The sequence below is a fragment of the Gouania willdenowi genome, chromosome 17, assembly GCF_900634775.1.
Source record: "Gouania willdenowi chromosome 17, fGouWil2.1, whole genome shotgun sequence".
Lineage (NCBI taxonomy): Eukaryota > Metazoa > Chordata > Actinopteri > Blenniiformes > Gobiesocidae > Gouania > Gouania willdenowi.
This window is the reverse complement of record NC_041060.1, coordinates 3,833,567-3,856,579: the sequence shown is the minus strand read 5'-3', so window position 1 is coordinate 3,856,579 and position 23,013 is coordinate 3,833,567. Positions and strand designations below refer to the sequence as shown.

At 35.9% G+C, this 23,013-nt stretch overlaps 1 protein-coding gene across 1 annotated transcript in view; it reads right to left on the bottom strand.

The window, feature by feature from the left end:
* Positions 1-23,013, bottom strand: part of mast3a (microtubule associated serine/threonine kinase 3a) — a 51,907-nt gene that overhangs the window by 20,083 nt on the left and 8,811 nt on the right. The window contains 6 exon segments of the mRNA XM_028472434.1: positions 846-947; positions 2,729-2,938; positions 4,115-4,190; positions 7,970-8,127; positions 13,538-13,619; positions 19,321-19,341. Of these exon segments, the coding sequence (XP_028328235.1) occupies positions 846-947; positions 2,729-2,938; positions 4,115-4,190; positions 7,970-8,127; positions 13,538-13,619; positions 19,321-19,341 (649 nt within the window).

Here is a 23,013-nt window from a genome sequence, read left to right as displayed (position 1 = left end):
AAAATTCTCTATTCAACAATTACAGCTTATTCAAGATGCTGCTGCTAGAGTCCTGAATAGAAGTAAAAAGTTTGAACAAATCACTCCTGTCCTCAGATCCTTCCACTGGCTTCCAGTACAAAGTAGGATTGATTTTAAGATTGTAATACTGGTTTACAACGCACTGAATGGCCTTGCTCCTCAATACATGAGAGATATGTTAATAAGTTATATACCAGATAGAACTCTCAGGTCTACAGGTGGTGGCCTTTTCACTGTTCCACGTATGCGTTCCAAGGCAGGGGAGGCTGCTTTGTGTTTTTACGCCCCCAGTAAATGGAACGCCCAGTCTGCAGATGTGAGAGGAGCTCCTACATTAAACACTTTTTAAAGCAAATTGAAAACTCTACTTTTTGGAACATTGTATGGTTAGATGTTGTTGCCTGCTTTCAGTGTGTGTGTGTTTGTGTGATCTACTTTGTGGATAATTTTTATGTACATGTTGAGCTTTTATCCTGAATTTGTATATTGAGACTGAGATTACTTGTTTTTGACTGTGAAGCACATTGTGTTTCCTCGTGCATGAAAAGTACTATATAAATAAAGTTTGATTTGATTTATAAGACAAGTTATATAACAAAACTACAAAAATAACAAAAAAATCTTAATAAATTAAAAGTACATGTCTACATACAGTGCAAGTAAAGTTAACTTTGTTGATTAAAAGTTTTCATCATTATTTTTGTTTACTAATAACTGTGTTTTTGATCATCACTGCAACGTGTGCTTACCGTAAGTGTGAAATGTTTTTTGTTTTTTTTATTCATGCTAATGGTTAGCTTGAGGTTAATCCATGTGAATCTTACCAGACACTCCAGCAGCCTGGCAGGCCTAGAGATGATGATGAGGATCTTTTTCACCAGCTTGGTGATGATGGTCACCTCCTCACTCTCTGAACGCTCGTACGCCTGATAGTGGGGGGGGGTGACAACAGTGGATTAGTAGGAGTGGAAGAAAGGATACACTCTATAAATCATTCCAATCCAGATTTAAAAGAAATCTGTAGCCCATCTGAGAAAACCCCAGAGATTTACATAAAATATAAAGCTAATTCTCAGTAGGGAAGGCTATAAAGACAGAAATAATTGAACTTATGTATGGACGTCAACTGCAGCAACTTTGGTGATAATATTTAACAATAGGCCAAAGATGCACATTTTTGTACAAAAAAGTTCAGGCAGAAGCCCACTTTGCCATAACTGCCAAATTTGCCACAAATTTGGGAACAAGCGTGTAAATGTGTAATATGTCAGTGAATTTTTAGTGTTATTTTTTTACCACTAGGATTTGCAATTCATCATGGAATAAACACATCCATTTTTATTCAGGTGCCATGCGTAATGCTATTTTTTGTTCCACTCTTTAATGGCATTCCTCATGGGTCTACTTCAGCAATGCTTTGACCAATCAGAATGCTTGACACAGCGTTGAATTTGTAGAAATTAGTGATGTCAAACACTATGAGAATTTTAGCCCTGGACAATCAGAGCTGGATGAAGGAGGGACCTGCCATTTTACGCACAAGCGATGTAATAGCTGTATCTATATGACGACACGATTTGGATTTATCAAAATATGGAGATTTATCCACATTGGACAACTTGTGGGTGCAAAAAAAACAAAGGTAAGACACAATTTGTCTTCATTGCTGACTTTTGCCACTGTGTATTTTCTGATTTTATGGCGTTGTTTTGGTACGTAACACACAGAACTGTATATCAACTGATTCAGCTCGGCCTGGAGTTTCACGTAAACTCTCGTTATAGACCTCTGTGTTTATTATGTGGCGCATAGGACTGAAAAGGTGGAGTTTGCCTAGTTGTTGACTTTTCCCTCTTTGAACATAATGGCATGTGTGTGTGCTGTGGTCTTTTGTTCTGGCTAAAGTTTTAGCTGACTTTCTTAGGATTATAGAGAGGTATAGAATGTGTGATTTCATTCATTCTTTACAACTTTTAAACCTGGGAAGCTGGAGCTGCCCCCGCGGTACTGTAGTAGTGTATATAAGCACACTCTGTGCAGTATTGATTTTAATCCACTCTTATTTGCATTGATGTTAAGCCATATTTAGGATATATCCTTACATCCCTATGGATCACTATTTGCCCTCACGCATCCTCTTATTCACATTTGTCAAACATTGATTCTGTCTTTTTACTCATCAGTGATACACAGATCAATGGCAAGCGTTTTAATATGTTGCATCATTTCTATTGACTCCTTCGATCCCAACACTGTCTGAATATTAGAAAATATGACTCTGAAACACATCTTGCCAATGAAGACAGACCATTTTATAGAAAAAAACACATGCGCCTGATATTGGAGATCGTACTTGCTGTAGAAATATAAAAAGCAGCATTATTAATAAATAGAAAAACGATCCACTTTCCGTGTGTAGGAGGAAAACAAACCAATGCTGTGATCTATTTTACAGGAGGCAGAACTTTCCGTGGTGAATAAATTGTTGGGATGCGTTATATAAGCCAACGTTGCATAATCAAACAAACGCTTGACTGTGGCTCACATCGATGTAATGACACAAAATGACAGCTCTATTTCTGACCGCAGTCCAAAGACTAGCACGGTGATGACCATTACATGTGGAATTCTAATCCAATGTTCTCTGTAGGAAAAACAAACACAAACAGGAACTAACATTATGTCATTAAAGAGCAGAGGCACTAACCTCATGCAGCAGCTTCTCCAGCTTCTCCTGCAGCTCCACAAAGTACCTGGAGGTGACCAGGCCGTTCTGGGACTTGTCCAGACAGTCTCTGGCCAACTCCAGCAGCTGGTGTTGAATGAAACCCAGCACGCCGTCGGCCAGTGGCAGCGCCGTGCCCGGGGAACACTCAGCTATGATCTCCAGTAGCCGACCCTCCATCTGGGCCGTCGCCTGGACCAACAAACCGTGGGTTAAAACATTGAGTGTCACATAACCCACAAGGAAAACCACTTTTGTTGCAATCTTCAGTCAATAAATTAAAAAACAAATAAAAAACTGTCAATAATTACAATAGTTGTGGCCAAAAGAAAGACAGAAAGCGTCAAATTGAGCTCGCCAACACGAAAAGTTGCAAAAGTATAAACTTTTCATTGGAATTATTTATTTATTTTTAAACACCTGATGCTGAAATTTTAGATCAGGGGTTTTCAACAACTGTGCCGTGGTAAATTAATCAATTTCACCTAATGGGTCTAAAAAACATTTTTTGTCTTTATTTATTATTGTCTGTATATATGACATTGTGCATTGTAATATATTATTATATAAATATAATGTAAAATTATATAAGAAATACATGAAGTAAAACAAAACAATATTTAACATAATGAAGTTCAATTTTGTTTTTACTGTTTACTTTTATCCCTTCCACGACATGTATCAAGTATGCAAAAAATGAAAGATGATGAAATTTTTTTATTTTTTATTTTATTTGATTTGTATTCAAGGCATTTTGATAAGAATGACTGCTTATTGTTAATTGCACTTTTTATTTGAAAAAAGAAATGTGAAAAAGATTTTTGTTCATTTGATTCCTATTAAAACACGTTTTAGAGCCTTTGTTCCTCCATCTTGAAATCACGTGATTGATGATGTCACACGGCCCCACTGCCTGTAAACATCCCATTGTTTTCTATTGGAGTGAAACATTCAGCCTGATTTTTAGATCATTTAGCAGCTTTTTTAGTCAAAATGACAACTTGTGCTGCTTTTGGTTGCTCTAAATGATCATTAAACATAATTTGTAAATTCAGCCTTCAACCTTTCCCATTAATTCCTCGGGAAAATTTCCAACTTTCCCAGAATTTTGCAGCTCTAAATGAAATGTTATGTTTTTTTTAATTGTATTATTTGAATGGATGGTATTATTTATGTTAGGATATGATCTGGTTATTTAGAATTACTTAAAGTAAAGAGCTCTTTCAGGTGATATAAATGCTACATGATCCGCCTGATTTTAATGTAAATATCCTTAAATGAAAGCCATAAATTCACCTAAAGCACATCAACATGTTTAATAGAACTTTAAATATCATTGTAAGCTGACAACTATGGAGTGTACGGTACCTTAGGAAAGCGTTCCCTGTAGACATGATTCATCATCACAATCTCATTGTCAAACACTCCACAGGTCCGACCGGGGCTGAAAAAAGAAAAGAAAACAACAACAATAAAGGATCAAAAATTTAAAACAACACAATGTTTTTATAAATAATTTATCTAGAGCAGACACGGTCTTGTACATACATTTACAAAATATATAAAAATATATAAAAACAAAAATCATCAAATATGCACAAAATTGCTCCCAAAACACACAAAATAAAGAAGAATTACTACAAAAATATACAGAATTACATTAAATTCAATTAAATATTATACAAAATGACAAAGAAAATACACAAAATGACTCATATAGTCTTCAAAAAAAAGTAGGAATAACAGAAAATACACAAATCTAAGGATCGACGAATAATCTGCATGGGTAATAATATGGTCCAAAATTCTGCGTTTTTATAATAATTGGTAACGAACAATTTTAATTCCAAAAGGAAAAAAAAAATAATAATTCTTCTGTCTATAACTGTGCCTAAAAAGGAGAAGGATAAAGTTTACATTTATTTAATTATTATTTATCCATTATATTTAAAATGAGCTCATATTTCTGTACCTGTTGTTACCATCATTGTTGTCTGTAACATCATGATTATTTTTAATATTATCAATAACTAGTTGGAGTATTATATCATTGTTCTGTTTAGTCATTATTGGAAAAGCAATTATATCATCTGCCAAAAAAAGTTTCATTTTGAACTGATGAGAAAATAAAATGTGTAAATGCGTAACGACTGAAACGCATTGATTCGTCTATCTTCAGTAAACAACAACAGCTCAGCACACAGTGTTTACAGCCTGGAGGGGTTGTAAACATGGCATGTTTAGATCCCACTGATGTGATTTAAAACAGGTTCTCAGCTGCACTAACCACCACCACCAGCACATCTGTTGTGTGCACGGGGCTTCAGTTACTAGACGTGCATGTTAAAACCATCCCTTCACATCGCAAATCAATGCAGTGTCAACACCAACCCCTAAGAATAGCCTCCTCCAGTGCTTCCTTCCAGCGCTGCACATGCTGGGCATTACAATATCAATAAGAGACATTCAAGCCTCTATTTCAGGGCGAGTGCAACAGTTGCACATGCAGCGAGACTTTATTTGAGGGCGATAGTGAGCCCTGAACACGTGGAAACTATCTGGGTGTGAGACATGCTTAAGATGCCCTGTCAGCTTTAATAGAACGCTAGTGACACGTGGCCAAGATGGAAGCCACAAAAACGCTTTTTTAAAGCTGCCAGAGACAATTTTTTTATGTCAGAAAAGTTTTACGCATTGCATTGTGGGATGTGGAGTCCTATAGGTCTGTGTTTCTCAAATGGGGGTATGTGTACCCCGAGGGGTACGCAATGGCACTACAGGGGGTATTAGAGAGAGAGAGAGAGGAAAATTAATGAAAGCATAAAAAATATGAGGTTTAATATTGTTTAACTTAAGCAACTCACGAAACGACAACAAAAACACACAAAATAATAGAAACACATACTGAATAATTTAAAAAAAACAAAAAAAACAAACGGCAACAAAATATACAAACTAACACAAAAAACACAATCACACACACAGAGAAAAACACTTAATATTACCAGTAACACATAAAACAACAACAACAAAAATGCAAAAAATGAGAGACAAATACACAAGATCACTACAAAATATACAATAATAACAGAGAAACATACAAAACAACATAAGAAAAAACCCAATGACACCAAAAACACACAGAGAGGGAGAATAATTTAAATAATACCAATAACACAGAAATAACAACAAAACCCCACAAATTAAGATGAACAAGGCAAGACATGAATTCGCAAAGAGAATATGTATTTGTCATTTTTGCCAATTTTCAATTGCCAACCTATATCTGGATTTGTTGACAAGTTATATAATGCCAGAAAACAGAAGACATAAATATGACCTTGAGCAAAGGTCAAGGTCACACATTGAAAGGAAATGTGGTTCAATGGTACCAGTCTGAGCACTGTATTTCAATTTGTGGCCAAGTTATAGGGAAAAAGGTTTTTGGGTTTTTTAATGACGTCATGAACTTTGACCTCTACCAACCTTTTGTTTCCCTCTTCCAACACACCTGATTGAAATGACCAGGATCGTTATCAGGCTTCTGCAGAGCTTGATGATGAGTAAATCATTTGAATCAGTTGTGTTGGAAGAGGGAAACATCTAAAACATGCTCAGTTTGGTCAGGGTCTCTCGTCCATTTTAGTTTGTTCTGTTGCTACTTTTAGGATTTTGTTAATAAATACTTTTGATTATCGTTGCTTTCTGTGTGAAAGCAACGATTTATGTTGCGGCCCCTAAAACCTTGATAAGACATCCTAGAGGGGTCGTAACAATTGTGAATGTGATTAAATTGGCAAAAATAAGCATTACATATTGTGAAAAGAGGTTAAACGTGACAATCATGGGTCAACATATGAGACATTAGGTGGAAAAGTGGCAGAAATGGGAATAATGTAACAAAAATGTGATGAGAAAAAGGGATGAAAATATGGTAAGTTTGGTGTAGTTGCAGAAAATGATAAAAACAAGCAAAAATGGGCTCAAATTGTTCAAAAAATGATGAATAAAATATGGTTTTATTTAGTTAAAGTCATTCAACAACACACCGTGATCAAGTTCTCACACAAACTGCAGATGTTTGGATAAAGTTAGAGATGTTTACTAAGAGAAAAATGCACGCCTGGATTCCACAACAGTAAAACATAACATCCCACCCTTTCTAAATGACTCCATGAGTGAAACATTAATCCAGTTTGAGTCCAGGCTTAGAGCCAGTCTAACCTCGCGTCACCCTGGCTCAGTCACATGTTTGTTTACATTTTATTCTTTAACCTGCTGAAATCAAAACTTTACTTTGAAAGAAACAGTTTCTATCCCCGAGTTATGGAGCTGATTTAATTCATTCTGTTCACAGGTTATTGAAAACATACGCATGCATTCCAGTGATAGTCAGCAGTTTTTAAAAGGCTGCTGCAATCTGCATAGGATTAAACTATTGACAAATATTTACAACTATTACAACAAAATACACACTTTTTATTTATCCATAATTTCCATTGTATGGCCTTATTTTATTTTTCATTTAAAATTGTATTTATGTTTCTCTCTCTGTTTTTTTTGGTCTGTTTTATATTGAAAAAATAAATAAAATGCAGTATATTTTTGATGACAGTTGATGAAAATGACGACTTTAATCTAATAAAATAACAATTTTAATCTTGAAATATTACAACTTTATTCTCATAAAATTAAGACTTTGTTCTCAAAATAATACAACTTTAATCTAATAAAATTACGACTTTAATCTAATAAAATTACGACTATCCTCAAAATTTTACAAATGTATTCTTGCAATATTACAACTTAATTCTAATGAAATTACGACTTTAATCAAATTACGACTTTATTCTAATTAAAATTACAACTTTATTCTAATAAAATTACTGCTATTCTCAAAATATTACGACTTTATTCTCAAAATATTACGACTTTAATCTGATAAATTACAACATTCTTCTCAAAATATTACGACTTTAATCAAATAAAATTACGACTTTAATCTTGTTGTGCTCAGATTTCTTTTTATTTTAATGTGGCCCTAATTAGCTGTCGTAAAATGAATGTCAATACCTCATTAAGTTTAAGTTTATTAGCCTGTAATTACATCTAATGATGTGAAAATGGGTAAACTTTGAAACCGAGTTCCCGTTTCAAACCGTCTGTAATTGTGAGCTTCTTCTAGAGGTTTTGCTAAAACATGTCTTTTTTTAATGGTCCTACCTGAGGCTGCGGGACCGGAGGCGGACCGGAGGCGAGGAGTGCGCTCCCTCTTCGTCGGCCACGCTCTCCGTGCTCCGGAAATGTTTGAAGAGAAAGTGGAGGTCGTCTTGAGTGGGCTGGAAGGGCAACTGGTGCAGTAGCTCCTGAGACGAGGACGACTGAAGGGTAAAGGTCAAACACGTTAGAGTTCAAACCAACGTTTTCTAACATTGAAAAGTTGACGAGGGTTTGTTCGCCTTCACGTCTTTGATTCACCAACTTCCTGTGCTCAAAGACTTCCTGTGATGTGAGAGTCATGTTAACTACTGCTGCCTCACATGTACTCACGTCTAAATGTTCCATGATCCTCTTTACATCTGAATTACATGTAAAGCTCAACAATGGCCTGCTGTGAACAGCTGCACCAAAGGAAAACATCATGAAACCCATTGTTCAAAAACACTTTTTGGTTTAACCCTGAGAAAAAGTTACACTCTTTGAGCTTAGGTACCAAAACGCTACCCTTCATAAAACTTTTTTACAAATTTGGATGTAATCATAGATAGAAAGTTTTCATTATATTTCTGTATTTTCTATGATTTAATGCCCTTTTTGTTATTCTAAAATAAAGTGAAATATTTGGAATCAAGTTATTACAGCCTTGAGTAGGTCAAATATTGATAGAAACATTGATTTTGAGGCAATATTACTTTTAGAGCTATAAGCATTTATTAAAAAAAAAACATGCACTACTAGACCAAATCATAAATATAAAGTTTATTATATTTTTATACTTTTTTTTGCCCTTTGTCATAAAAACACTTCATTTACTTCTAAAAATAAGGTGCAATTTGTATTCTGAAGGTAGAGGCTTAAATTTATTATGTATTGATGGGAAAACCACTGTTAGATCTATGTCAGGATAACAGTATATCCAAAATATGTGGTTATAATGGGACCAAATCAGTCCCGAACGCAAAGACTGTCGGTACATCTTATGCCGTCAGTTCTTTACATCTTGCATTAAAAGTGATTATGAAATTATGAACATGTTATTAAAAGAAAACTCCTGGCCAATGCTCATACAATGAGTCTTTAAACTGAATAAGACAATGAGAGTTTAAGGAACTGAATAAGCAGAAGGTACACGTTTGGTCCCTGAACAAGTTTGGGGGGATTTTTCTTTTCTTTTTTCTTCTCACTCACAGCGTGCCTGAGGCTGGTCACGTGGGCTGTGCTGTGCATACATTCAATTTCTCTTTCTGAGCCACAATGTGTTACAGACAGCCTGTATATTATTATGAGAAGCTCCATCTGGCTGGGGTGTCACGTTTCACTGGTGGAGAAGAAGGGAAGGGTGGAGTTGTTCAGAGGAGAAGAGATGGAAAACAGTAGAAACGAGGGCAGAAAGAAGGAATGAGAGAGAGAGAGAAAGACACCCAGAGGAGGAAAGACGAGAAGTGCTGGAGCTGCATAAAGAGCTCACTGACAGCGGGTCTGAAAGGGGCTTTTGTTGGCGGACCACTGACCTCACCGTCTCTCAGCCATATGGTCGCTGCCGTGCTGGATTACAGCTGTGACACGTTGGATTTGATTTATTTTAAAGGGTGCCTGTAGTCAACATGTATATAACCAAAAATGTGTTTAATGTATAAGCTATAAAAATGCATCTTAGATATATGGAAGTACTCTGTTTGACTGTATTCTATGCATTATATTAAATTACTTGTAGGATATTATTTGATCTGTGATTGTATAAATAATAACAAGTTTAAAAAAAATAGATATATCTCAATATAGGCAATATTGTCCATTTCTATATCGCAAAAATATGATATGTCTTGAATTACAATGTAGTGCCCTGCCCTAGTTATATCATGTTACAAATAAAGAGTACAAGATTTGACAGCTCAGATATTAATATGCTGCATTTTATTCTAACTAGATTTGTATTTAAGAAAAGTGAAAGTATAGAAATACAATTGTTTAAGATTGTGAATGGTGTTTTAATTTGAAAAAAATACTTATTTAAAAAGGTACCTGTAGTGGTAATGTATTTTTTTTTTTTTTTTAAAGTCAGTTTAATGTATCAACAACAAACTAAATATGTGCACTTTTTTTAATCTTATTTTTACTTAAAAAAAAAAAGCACATTTAAATGACAGAACAATTTTATACCTTTGGGCATAAACCAGGGAGAAAAAAAATAAAAATAAAATATCTGAAATAATAGGTTAAAAGTGACCAAAAATGGTGGAAAAGGTGGTGAAATAGGATTTTAAATACCACAGAAATTGGATAAAAGTTGCAAAATAGAGTGGCCAAAAATGGACAGAAAAAGTAGTAAAAAGGGTTCAGTGTCAATACTGGAACAATGAGTCAGAACAATTAGTTTAAACTGGCAAATAATGGGCATGACAAATTATGAATGTGGTTAAATTGGTAAAATTAAGCATGAAAAATGGTAAAAAGAGGTTAAAAGTGACAATAATGGGTAAACATATGTGACATTAGGTGGAAAAGTGGTGGAAAGGGATTATAAGTGAGGAAAATGTCTTGAAACTGGAAAAAATATGCAGAAAAGGCATTGAAATTTGATGGAGAAGTGGCAGAAATTGGAGTCATGTAGCAAAAATACAGTAAAAGGAGCAAAAATATGGCAAGAAAAAGTGATGAAAACACAGTAAAATATGGCAAGTTTGATGTAGTTGCAGAAAAATTGTGAAAATAAGCAAAACTTGGCTCAAATTGTTCCAAAAATATTCTTAGTTTCTTGAAGGTATCTGGTAACCCCCTTCCAGTGTGGGGTCCCAAACCCAAGCTTGAGAAGCCCTGGCGTAGATAAAAGCTTCTAAGACCCATTTGTCCTAAAAACGTATGGGCGTGTCCTTTATTCGCTGAGCGAGGAAACGCTGGGCAGCTCCTTCCTCACTCGTGACATCATCCAGGAAAACAAAGCTTGGAAATTTCAACAAGTTCTGCATTATTTTAGCGATAAGCTCTGATTAATCCTGTTCTTTCCCCAAGGCCAACGCAAACACAGACACTACTACTACTTTAGCTATGAAGTCATGTCTTGAATAAAGAGTCAAAAAGGGTCAAGTTTTTCTCCACAGCGTGAATATTGTGCCCCTGATAAGAAGAGTTGCATTGTTGGAATGCCTTGTCAGACGTCCTTTGATACCGCCACAAACTCCAAGTGAAAAATAGGAGGTTGTATTCCTCAGACATTTATCATCGTCTTCCATTTCCTGTTCAGCTCTCTCTCACGAGTCATTACAAAATACCGACATTAATGTCAACCATAACTGAACACAAACATCATCCAACAGTGACGCCACCGTGTAAAGTTTCCCTAATCAGCTGCTGGGAGATCTTTACTGAGATGATGATACCGTTAAGGAGAAGAGATGAGAGTCCTTGGTACAATCCCACAGAAAACCAAAGCCTGCTCTTATGTTTAAGTCATCATGAAGTGATGTAATCTGATGGCTATTCAGCAAAGCTAGCGGCACAAGCGAATGCTAATAAAAGCCCAACAATAATGTTTTTATGTGACATTTAAGTGGATGCACTTTCAATTCTGCATTACGTGTGAGAATGAAGCAATACAGGAATGATCTTGGATAATAATTATGGCTGTAACAATACACTCAATCAACAATTTGATTCAAATCCAGATTTAAAAAAAAAAAAAAAAATCAAATCAAAAATTGGGATGTAATAATAATAATAAATTGTATTTATAACTATTTGTTCTAACAACAAGATAATGATGCACTTAACTCCTTTCAATTTGGATACATCAAGATCAGAATTTGGAGAAAAAAACTGAATTTTTTTAATTAATATATTTTAATCTTAAAACTTTGTTACAACCCATTTGAACTCATAAACCAAGATAAAATGCACATTTCTTCATTTATCACCAAGCAAAGTTGAATAATCTTTTTTTTTTTTTTTTAAACATAAAATCAAAATATAAGAAACTTTTGCTTGTTATTTTTATTTCTTAATTTATATTTTTCTTAAGGTGCGTGTGTGTCTGTTATTGTTTTATATATTTGTAGGTGTTGTTTTGTGTGTTTTTTATACATTCAGTTTTTTGTCATTTTGTATATCATACTGTCATTTTGTGTGTTTTTAAATCGTTTAGTCTTTTTTTTTTGTTTGTTGTTGTTTTCAGTTGTGGGCCACCAGAGTTAAGCATTTGTCCTTTGGAAGTGTTATTTTATTTTATAAATCACACAATACAACATATACACAAATGTGTATGAATTTTGTTTTTGCTTCAAAGTAAAATAAAAAGGTTTAAAAAACAGTGGAAACACTTATTGAATCAGTTACAGTTCCTAGGTAGTTAAGCTATGGCTGTCACTTTAACGCATTAATTGTGAATAATTAATTACAGAAAAAAGAACGCGCTAAAAATAATGCCGTAAATCGCTTTTTTTTTTTAAAGCTCCAAACAGAGCGGAACCTTTATTATTTCAAGAGTTCCCGGTGTCATGTACTGAGTTCACATTGTACTGAGATTGTATATGCACATATATGCGCATGCGCTCTACCGAAAAATGATTTTTTGCTTAAAAAAATGAATAAATTTTTGTTTATTTTTGTTTTCAAAGTGAACAGACACGTGTTTTACTTGTTTATTGGATTATGTTAGGGTTATAATCTCAGTACAGAGGTAAACTCAGTACGGGACACAAAAGACTACAATAATGAGACGGGAGACTGCAGAGCTCGGCTGCGTTGGTGTTAATTTTGTCTTATAAAAACATTGGATGGAAAACAAAAGCCCAGTTGTGCTAGAAAAGCTTTGCCCACCGGAGCTTTTGTAGCCCCCGCTACCACCTCAATGCTAAACATGTAGCAGCTCGCACAGACACTCGGACAGTGCCAACTGCAACATGCTGACAGCACGCTGTGTCTGACAAATTAACAAAATCACTGGATTAATATTATTATCTGAAGGAGAGAGAAAGCAACAAGTTTGGTGTCAGAAAAGTGTCCTTACTGTTTATGATGTGCTAGCTTATAGCACTGCATATGATATTTTATTTCACTTGTATTTTCTATTATTTGGTACACATCAATATGTCAGGTAGACCTTGGGACTAGTGTCAAATACAGAGGTATGTAAATGTCTACGACTGCATCTGTTCTAGTCAGTGAAAAACAAACAAATGACTTTATAAAGCCACTTTGTTATATATCAATGTTTTGATCTGCCACAATAATAAAATTTAAATGAAAATACCTCGAGATGAGGGCGTTTCTCAGCAACTTTTAGGTGCGAATAGAAAAGAGATTAGACTAATTAATTACAGAGCATGATTAAATAATCACACTTTTTTTTTAATCTCTTGACAGCACTAAGTTTAGCTCCTCCCCTGTGTGTAAGACGATTGGATCTGCAGCTCAGCCTGAACCACACTGTAAACTGATGAATAAAACCAGTGTAAAAGACGAGGGACGTTAAAAGCTCCCAATGCAGCAGTTAGTGGAGAGTTTGAATAACTGATGAAGGAAAGATGAGACACACAGGCAGAGATACAGAAAGAAGGAAAAAAGACTGAAACTTACCGATACTGATGAACTGGGAGCATTGGTGCAGTATCCAGACGAAGGTACAGACGCCACTGACCATCGTCGCCCATCTGCTCGGCTACAACCAAAGAGAGAGAAAAACCTATTCTCACTGGAAGCTCATAGAAAACGTACTCCTTCATTTTTATTTTAAAATGTTATTACTTTTAATTTAGTTTTTTTTTTTACTCCCACACTGCATGTCTTGCATATTGCTAAATATCAGGAAACTGTTCTTTAACGTGAGGGATTTGATAGTTGTAATGCTAATACTAGCTAATGCTAACCAATACTTGTTTTAATTAATGTTAATACTAGTGCTAATGCTAATGCTAGCTAATGCTAATTTTAACTAATGCTTATGCTAGTTAGTGCTAATGTTAATTTAATGCTAAGCTAATGGTAATGTTTAGCTAATGCTAAGCTAATGCTAGATTAATACTAATGTTAGGTTAATGCTTAGCTTGTGCTAATGTTAATGCTAAGATAATATGAATGTTAGTTAATGCTAGCTAATCTTAATACTAATGCTAGCTAATACTAATCCAAGTTAATGCAAATGCTATCTAATAATAATGCCAGCCAATGCAAATGCTAAGTTAATGCTAGGCTAATGATCATGCTAATGCGAAGTTAATGCTAAGCTAATGAGCTAATGCAGTACGACACTGGCCAGCACTTGCATTTTCTTCGAGAAATACAAATATTCTAGTTTAAAATGGCTTTCCTTAGTTTCTTTTTAAAACTAGTCTTATTAATAATTTCGACCAACTAGAGTTTATTCCAGTCCTCTTTAAGGGGGCTTGTGATTTGGCACGGTGACTACAGGTAGGAAGATTTTTTAAGACCTTTTTAATACCACCTTAAAGAAAATTTAAGGCCAAACTTACGATGCAAATCCAGACCACAGGGAAAAATGTATTATTTTACAATTAAAGGCACTGATGTCAGTTAATAACGTACAATGAGGAAAAACTAAACTAATCAGTTGTTCAAGAACATTCTTCAAATGTGTTTATTAATGTGGAATGGCAACAAAAATATCAACACTGTCCTACATTATATTTATTGTAACACAATTCTCACAGCATTTAATATCAGTGGACAATAACTCAGAAATCAAAACTGACTTGAACCTGTGAGCAAGCGAAACACCAAAGTGCTTTTATCTGATCCTTCACAATGTAACGTCATATGTGGAGCTTTGATCTAAAATTAGGCATTCTAGGAAAATGTAAATAAATAGACTGGGTTTTGAAGCCACTTGTCATTTTCCTATTTGGCGCAACCAAAAAGGCCAGGTTAGCTAGCAAGGAGGCAGCAGACTTATTGCGTCACGTGATCTAAATGACAGGGCAAGATGGAATGGGATGAGAAGAGTGTTCAGTCCGCGCTCAGGAAATTCTTGTGGTGACGTGACAAGAGCTGCAACAAATGATTATTTTCATAATCGATGAATCAGATACAAAAACACCACATTTTTACTTTCAGCCTCTTTATTTGTACCATTGTGAATGTAGTAGCAGGTCACTCTAAGGTAGACTTCACTGGCTACACGTGTCCATATATCAGCAGTGAGATACAGTTTGCCGTTTGTGTTCAATGCATTCTTCACTTCCTTTAAAGTCTCATCTTATTTTCCCTCCATGAGCTTTATAAAATGTGTCATTGAGGGCAGAGTGTGACCTGGATTAAAGGTGAGGATGATTGTAGTGAAGCTTCATCTTCAACCATGGACACAGACCTCATGTCAGTGATAATCATATAGAGGATGTTCTCAGTCACAGCTTCTCTCTGTGGTTACATCATGTAGTCTGTCATTGTTCGATGTTTTCTGATGAAATGAGAAATATAGTATAGCATTAGTATGTATTATAGCACAATTTACAACAACTCAATAATGAACTTGTTTTATTTACAGTACTAGGTTAAGGCAAATAAGTAGCTCAAAGAGCAACACACCCATGCACTAAAGGCAGGCATACACTGTGCAACCATTTTGAGCCGATTCTCGACTCGTGCTGTCTTGTGGGATCGCGCGAGATCGTGTGTCGTGCATTGTGTAGTATACATGAGGTCACGAGAAGCGATTAACACCTCACGAACAGCTCCCGATCAGCAATCGTATGGTCGTAAGGAAATCAAACATGTTGGAAATCCAGACGCTCCTTGTGAGGATATCTCACAGTTGAAGCAGTGCCACGGAACGGCTTACCTTAAACTCTCACTGCGCATGCACGAACACCGTAGGACCATTGTAAAATTGACAGGCTGTACTGCCAACGTCTGTCCAACCAGCTCCTGGTCCATCACATCACCGTTTCTTTTTTTAAAGCTCTTTTTGCTGAGATTTGAGTGTCTCTTCACTTCCAGGTAATTCTTCTTTTTCTGTTTAAATAGCAACGCTTCAGAGTTCTTCTTCTTCCTCTAATTGGTACGGTGGATTTCCAGAAACAAGCTCCCGACGTGTCATGTATGAACGTACAGGGTGAGTAGTCAGATCGTGTCAGAGTGGCCACGTTTACATGGGAGCTTTAATTCCCCTTTAAAGCAGAATAAAAGTGAATTCTTCTTTAACCTGACCTTGCAAACACTTAATTCCTAATGCTAATTTAATTCCGATTTAAACTTAATTCCGAATTAGGTGAAATAAATAAATAATGCCTCTTTCTTGGAAAGAGTTAACGCCACTTAAAGCCGCTTTAAGTTAATTCCGGTCGTTTTGCGCATGCGCGACTTGCAGCGATGACGCATTTGATGACAACATAATCCAACATGGCCGCCCAGAAATGCGTCCCCATACTGCTGCACAAGCTGTAATATCACCAAGTTTATCATTGTAACAGTTGTTAGAGCGACTATCTTTACCAGGGAGCGACTATTTTATTCCGGGTTGTTTTCATTTACCGGTGATTAGTTAGTATCTGCTTTCCACTTTGTGGACCAAAGTGCGTTATTGTCCAGCTGCTGCTTTAAAACTACAATCAAAATAAAGGTGAAAACAGTTGTCATGTGTGGTGTTCTGTGTTACAACCGACAATAAAAGGTTTGTTGCGTGTTTTTTCCCGATAGATGTGACACGTCATGTTCTCCCCCTGTCCAATCAGAGCCTTACCAACCCCCAGACCTAAAGCGGAAATAACTAAAGCCGAATAAACCGGTTTTCCATGTAAACCTCAGTTAGGGAATCAGGATTTCCATGTAAACACGAAGCAGAACACTTTAATTCCAAATTATTTAATTCGGAATAACTAATTCCGAATTAAAAAACATCACGTAACCATGGCCAGTGTTAGTCTGTATAGTGTGAGAACATGCATCGTGAACTGCGCATTTTGACTCTGCACATGAGTTGCACGGTTTGAGCTGGAGCTGAGTACAATATTCAAAAAGCACAGTATATCCCAGCCTTAACACAGACACAAAGTACAAGTACAATAAAAATACTTATTTTAACCCGTCTAAATGTAATTATTCCAGAGTCCTCACCAACACGAGGTCAAAACATTTAAACTTGTGGCTTTATCTTTAAACTCTTACCGCCATTGTGTACTAATTAAGTTTATATGTAAAGCATGTTCAAACCCTGCTTAAGCTGATGAATCTAAGATTTAAAAAAAACATATACACACACACACAAATCTCACATTTACCTGTTTTTGAGCTCCTTTATTACTTCAGCCGAACTTTGTTCTCTGCTCTGCATCCAACTCGTTCTGTTGACTCGCTCGGCAGGGGGAGGTTTTTAAAAAAAATATATATAAACAAAAGCTTTATTGACAAAGCTCTGCAGATGACGCACAAAGCAACAAATCGATGATGAAATCCGTTGTCAACGCTTTTATCAGAGATGGCAAAAAGTACCCAGATTACTTACTCGAGTAGAAGTAAAATACCTATGTAAAAAAATGACAACATCTTTCTACACTGCATCACTCCATCCCTCTATGTGAGTCTAATGTGAAGGCATGAAAAACAAAACCTTTCATTGAACTTCAAGAGAAGCAGGCTCTCAAAGTTAATCTCTTAATCAAAACATTTTAATAACACATCAGGCAACAATTGTTTAACACTGTACAGGTGTGTTATTGTGAGTGACCCACCCAGGGACTACAGATGAAAAATGATTAAGCTTCTCTAGCTATTATCTAGTACAATAAACACCATGTAATGTCCCTGGCAAATAAATTAAAAATGGAAAAAAGAAAAAGTTACATGCTGCATTCAGTGAAGCTCAATGAAAAACCCATCACATTAAAGACAATTCTTGTGCTCCTCACAGATAAGTAACTCACCTACAAAACACACACTAGACCCCCCTCTCCATCTCTGAGCACCAGCTTATGTGCAGCGCTGCCTTAGTCATAACGTTACAGCTGATAAATAGGAATAAAAAGCACCATTTCGGCCGTTTCTGCACAAACCCATTTCGACTGTGGATGCTTCTCCTGTGACTGTATGGGACCCTCACCGTTGTACATTTCGTGCAGCTGCTCGAACGTTAGTAGTATAACAGGTGTGGGCGGAGTGGCAGACCTGCTCTGACACACACCACACACGCACGCTTGTACGCACACACACGAACAGCCTCCTCCTGCATCTTTCAAAACCCAAAACAGTAGACGCACATTGGTGTCGCAGCGCCAAAAAAAAAAATATATATATATATATATATATATATATATATATATATATATATATATATATATATATATATATAGGTTTATGCTATATATATATATATATAAAGTAACGAGCCTTTTTGGGAAATGTAAGGAGTAGAAAATACCGTTATTTATGTTGAAAATGTAACTAAGTAAAAGTAAAAAGTCGTCAGAAATAAATACATCTAAAAGTACAAAGTACCTGAAAAATCTACTTACTGTAAGTACAGTAACTTTATTACTTGCCATGTCTGGCTGTTAATCATCGATTTTTATTGATTTGTTGTTGCAGCCTTATGTGACTAAAGCACATTTAAGACAATTTAATACTTTTTAAGGCTTTTTATTTGTAAAATATTATTTAAGACTCTTTAAGGACGCACGGTCACCCTGTTTGGCCAGTGGTAATGTGAAACACACCAAAAAGGCTCGTTTCGTGTGATAACTGTGTCTATCATTAGTAGGAAAGCTGAAAATACAAGTATGAAGGCATTTGGGAGGTTTTGATATTTCTTAAAATATATACAGTGTATCAATAACTTTAGTTCAGGGTCCACATGTGGCCTAGGACCAAAAACTTGTAAATGAGTTGCCAACACATCCCAGTGGCCAGATTGGATTTTTTTTTGTGGACCAGACTGGCCCCCAGGCCTCGATTTGAAACCCTTGCTCGCCATCTTCACTGTTCGCTGCTATAAGCGTGGAAATGATTGTTTTTGGTGCTTTGCAGCGTGACCATGAGTGATTGTCCACGTATAAAGAAGCTATAATTGATTATAGCGATCCATCATTACAGAAAAATGTTGCTTTTATATGAACGTGGTCTGCAAATGTATTGCCCGTTTTACATTTACAGACACAAATACGTGGTGTTCAAATGCGTTTGTAATATTTTATTTATTATGTAAAGTTTTATCTGGGGACGTGGAATAATAACTCAAACATTTGGTGCAAAATCATCACATATTGTTCTTTTTCTGGGAGTTTCTGCCTGTATTACCACTGATTCCCAACTTCTGTGCCAACGAATTCTGCTGCAACGTGTATGAATCAAGTAATTTTGCTCCGAGGCATTTGATGCAATGCTGTGGAGAAGGAGCAGCCTGGTTTTCTTACCTTTCAGAGCGGGCCAGTTGGCTGGAAGAGAAAATAACAACATAAAAGAAAATGAGAGACGAAGGAGTGAATCGTTAAACAGAGATAAAGGATAAAATATACTGTTTACTGACGGAAAAGACTTCAAACTCTTCTTATAGTCAATCAAAGTCTGCAGCAAACAGACCGTTACTGTTTCTGAACAGCTGCCAAACTGCCATCATTCTGCAGCACTGAGACACACACACGCATCTTTATATATATATATACACACACACACACACACACACTGCATCAAACAGAAAACTTCAACAAAAAAATACCAGCTTGCATGTGTCTCTACAGTCTCTCTTCTTTCTATCCAACGCATTCCTTTAATCAACACATGCTTTTATATTCTTGTTATTTATTATAATAGATATTTTTATTCAGACTTTATAAGGTTTCAGGTCTATTTTTGATTTTTCTTACTCTTAGAAAAAAAAACTTAAGCTTAAACAAAAAAAAAAAAAACTACTAGTCATGGACAACTGGTGGGCCGGGGGCCACAGGCGGCCCACTGTCTAATTTTGTGCAGCCCCCAAAGTAAATACACAAAAATTGTGATAAAAATACACAAAATGACTCCAGAAACCTCTAAAATAAGAGAAAAATAAATAAAATGACCATAAAACCACACCAAAAATGACTCCAAAAAACACCTGAAATAAGATACACATTACACAACCGCAACAAAAATACACAAAATGACAGAAAAAATACATATAATTAAATAAAAATATACAAAAATACATAAAATGAGAGAAATATAAAAAACAAAACACAAAATAAAAACATTAAATGGAAGTCAAATATACAAAATTACTCCGAGCACACAAAAAAAAAAAAAAAATAACAATACAAAACATTAAAGAACAAATGCACAAAACAAAACCCCACTAAATGAGAGAAAAATACAGAGTGAAAACAAAAATACACAAAACAACAACACAGACAATGACAGAAAAACTACACAGATATACATACAAAAAAAAAAACAACAAAACTTTGTTGTTTCCTGTATTAATGCTCCATGAATGTTGATAATGTGTCCCTCAGGTCAGATACAATCACGTTTGTGGCCCTGCTGTAATAGAAGTTGCACGTCTTCGTTCCACTACATAAAGTGTTTGTAAGGAAACCAGACAATGGCTTTAAATCAGAGTTTGTCACAACATTAGAATTTCCTACAAGGTTAAAAAAAATCCCTCATGATGAATGTGTGTTTAAAACCACATCTTTCAAATAGATTATATTTATTGGACTGTTTTAATGCCTATTCTTCTGCAATGTTTGCATGTTGAACTGATGGATGTTCACGTGACTAAAGGGCAGCACAGCTTGTGTGTATAGAAAACAAATGTGGCCGAGCTTTAAATCCTGTCACTGCATCTGTCTACACACACAGCTTAAACGTTCTGAGTCACACAGACTGCAAAAAGCAGTGACCCAATTCTGAGGCCACCAAACCAGACCCTCTCAATGCACTAGAAATTCTGTTCGTAAAAGTTATAAACAGAATCAGTTGCAAAGGGCAGCCCTGGCGGAAACAACTTCAACTTACTGCCAGCAAGGTGGACCAAGCTCTGACTCCCGTCGTACAGGGAACGGATGGCCTATACTCCTGGTGAACCCCCCACAAAAATCCCTGAGGTATATGGTGAAATGCCTTCTTCAAGTCCACAAAACATATGTGGACTGGTTGAGCAAAGTCCCATAAACCCTCAAGGACCAGTTGGTGGTATAGAACTGGTCCAAAGTTTCATGACCAGAACAAAAACCGCATTGCTCCTCCCGGATCTGAAGTTCGACTACCCAGCGGACCCTCCTCTCCAGTACCCCTCAATAGATCCCTCTAGACGCAACACACCCATCAATCCCCCTTCTTAAAAAGGGGGACCACCACGGTCTTCCGATGCTTCAGAGTTGTGTCAACCATGACAGCTCCAAAACATTCCAGGGCCTTGAGGAACTCCGGGTGGATCTCATCCACCTCCAAGGAGCTTTTTAACCACCTTGGCAACCTCAACCCCAGAGATAGAAGAGCCCACTCCTGGTTCCCCAGGCTCTGCTTCCTCATCAAAAGGCGTGTCAGTGGGATTGAGGAGGTCTCGAAAAGCATAAAGACTGGTAAGCGTGTGATTCCTCTCATGTAATTAATAGATTAAAAATGAATAAATTAATCAATGACTAAAATAATGGTTTACTGCAGCCCTAGGAATCACAAGCATTCAGAGAAACACAGTTTCCTCAAAGCTTTTCATAATCAATAATTCAACACAAACAAGTTGTTTCTGGTTATTGTGTGGATGTGAGGTGATGATATCATTAGCAACAAACTTGAAAAACATTGATGGAGACATTCAGAGTGAATAAGCACTGGGTTTTTCTCCATAATCACAGCAGCAGTGGCGTGCACGCAAACACTCAGCACTAATTGGCCTGACAAATGCTGATGGAAAGTCCAGCAAATAGAGCTGTGGGCTGTTCCAGCTACAGTTACGCTTCCTTCTCCAGCGCTTCCACAAGTCATTACTCCTGGAACTCAGTTTGAACTTCTGCTCTTTGGAGGCTCGGAGTTAGTAGCCATAAAAATGAAATCCACGACTGATCTAGAGTTGAATTTGGTCCGAGTTTGATCAAATTTAATAAAATGTTATAAATATGTAAACAGCTGTTAATAAAAAAGTGTTTTTATGGTCCTGATTTCACTTTTTAATCAACTGTTTCAATATTTTTTTTTAAATATTTCCATTGCTTTTTGTGTACTTTTTCCTCATATATCAAAGATTAATTGTGCATTTCGTCTCATGATTTTATATGATTATTTGTTAGTTTTTAGTGTTTCCATTAAGCTTTTGCGATTTTTTTTTTTTTTACATGGAAACGTCTGAAAAACCTCCTCGTGAAGTGTAAAAACTTTATAGCGATATTTAAGCATTTTTTCAACATTCAGGTGTTATTACCAGTTTTGTCGCGCTATTTAGATTTGGCACATTTCCAAGGGTAATGGAAATGCAGCTTGTGTTTATTGTATATGTCCCTAGCAAATAAACCTTAAATAATAATAAATAGAGGAAATGGCACAGTTTTCACATCTAACAGACTGCATGTTTTCTATGAATAGGGACCTATGATGACATGATTGTTGAAGGAAGAATGCTTTTTCAAATTGAAAAGAAATGCTACTTAACAACATTTATTACACGTGTCACACGCCCGGGGGCCAAATCCGGCCCGCAGGAGAAAGTCAAAATTACAAAAAGCATGAATCATTGTGTAAATGAAACAATATTTGCAGGAGCTCACAGTTTTCCCGGTGCTTATACCACAAGATTGTAGCTATTTTTAATGTTAAACTGTTGGAAAAACTCTAAAGTCTTACAAAATCCTTTAATTTTCCTCAAATGATGACATAATATGTCCCTTAATTAAATAGAAATTAGTCACAAAATCTAGAAAATTCAAAGTTAAGATCCTGTTGGCACTGATATTCATCATGTGTTGCTTGGATATTGTCATTTTGTATTTTATGTATACGTACAAGTGCAAACTAGGGAACATTAACGTTGAAATTATTTGATTTTCCACATAAAGATCAAGCTGTTCCCTATTTTGGCCCCTGAACTAAAATTAGTATGAAACCGCTGTTTTATTATGTTTCAAATTATTGTA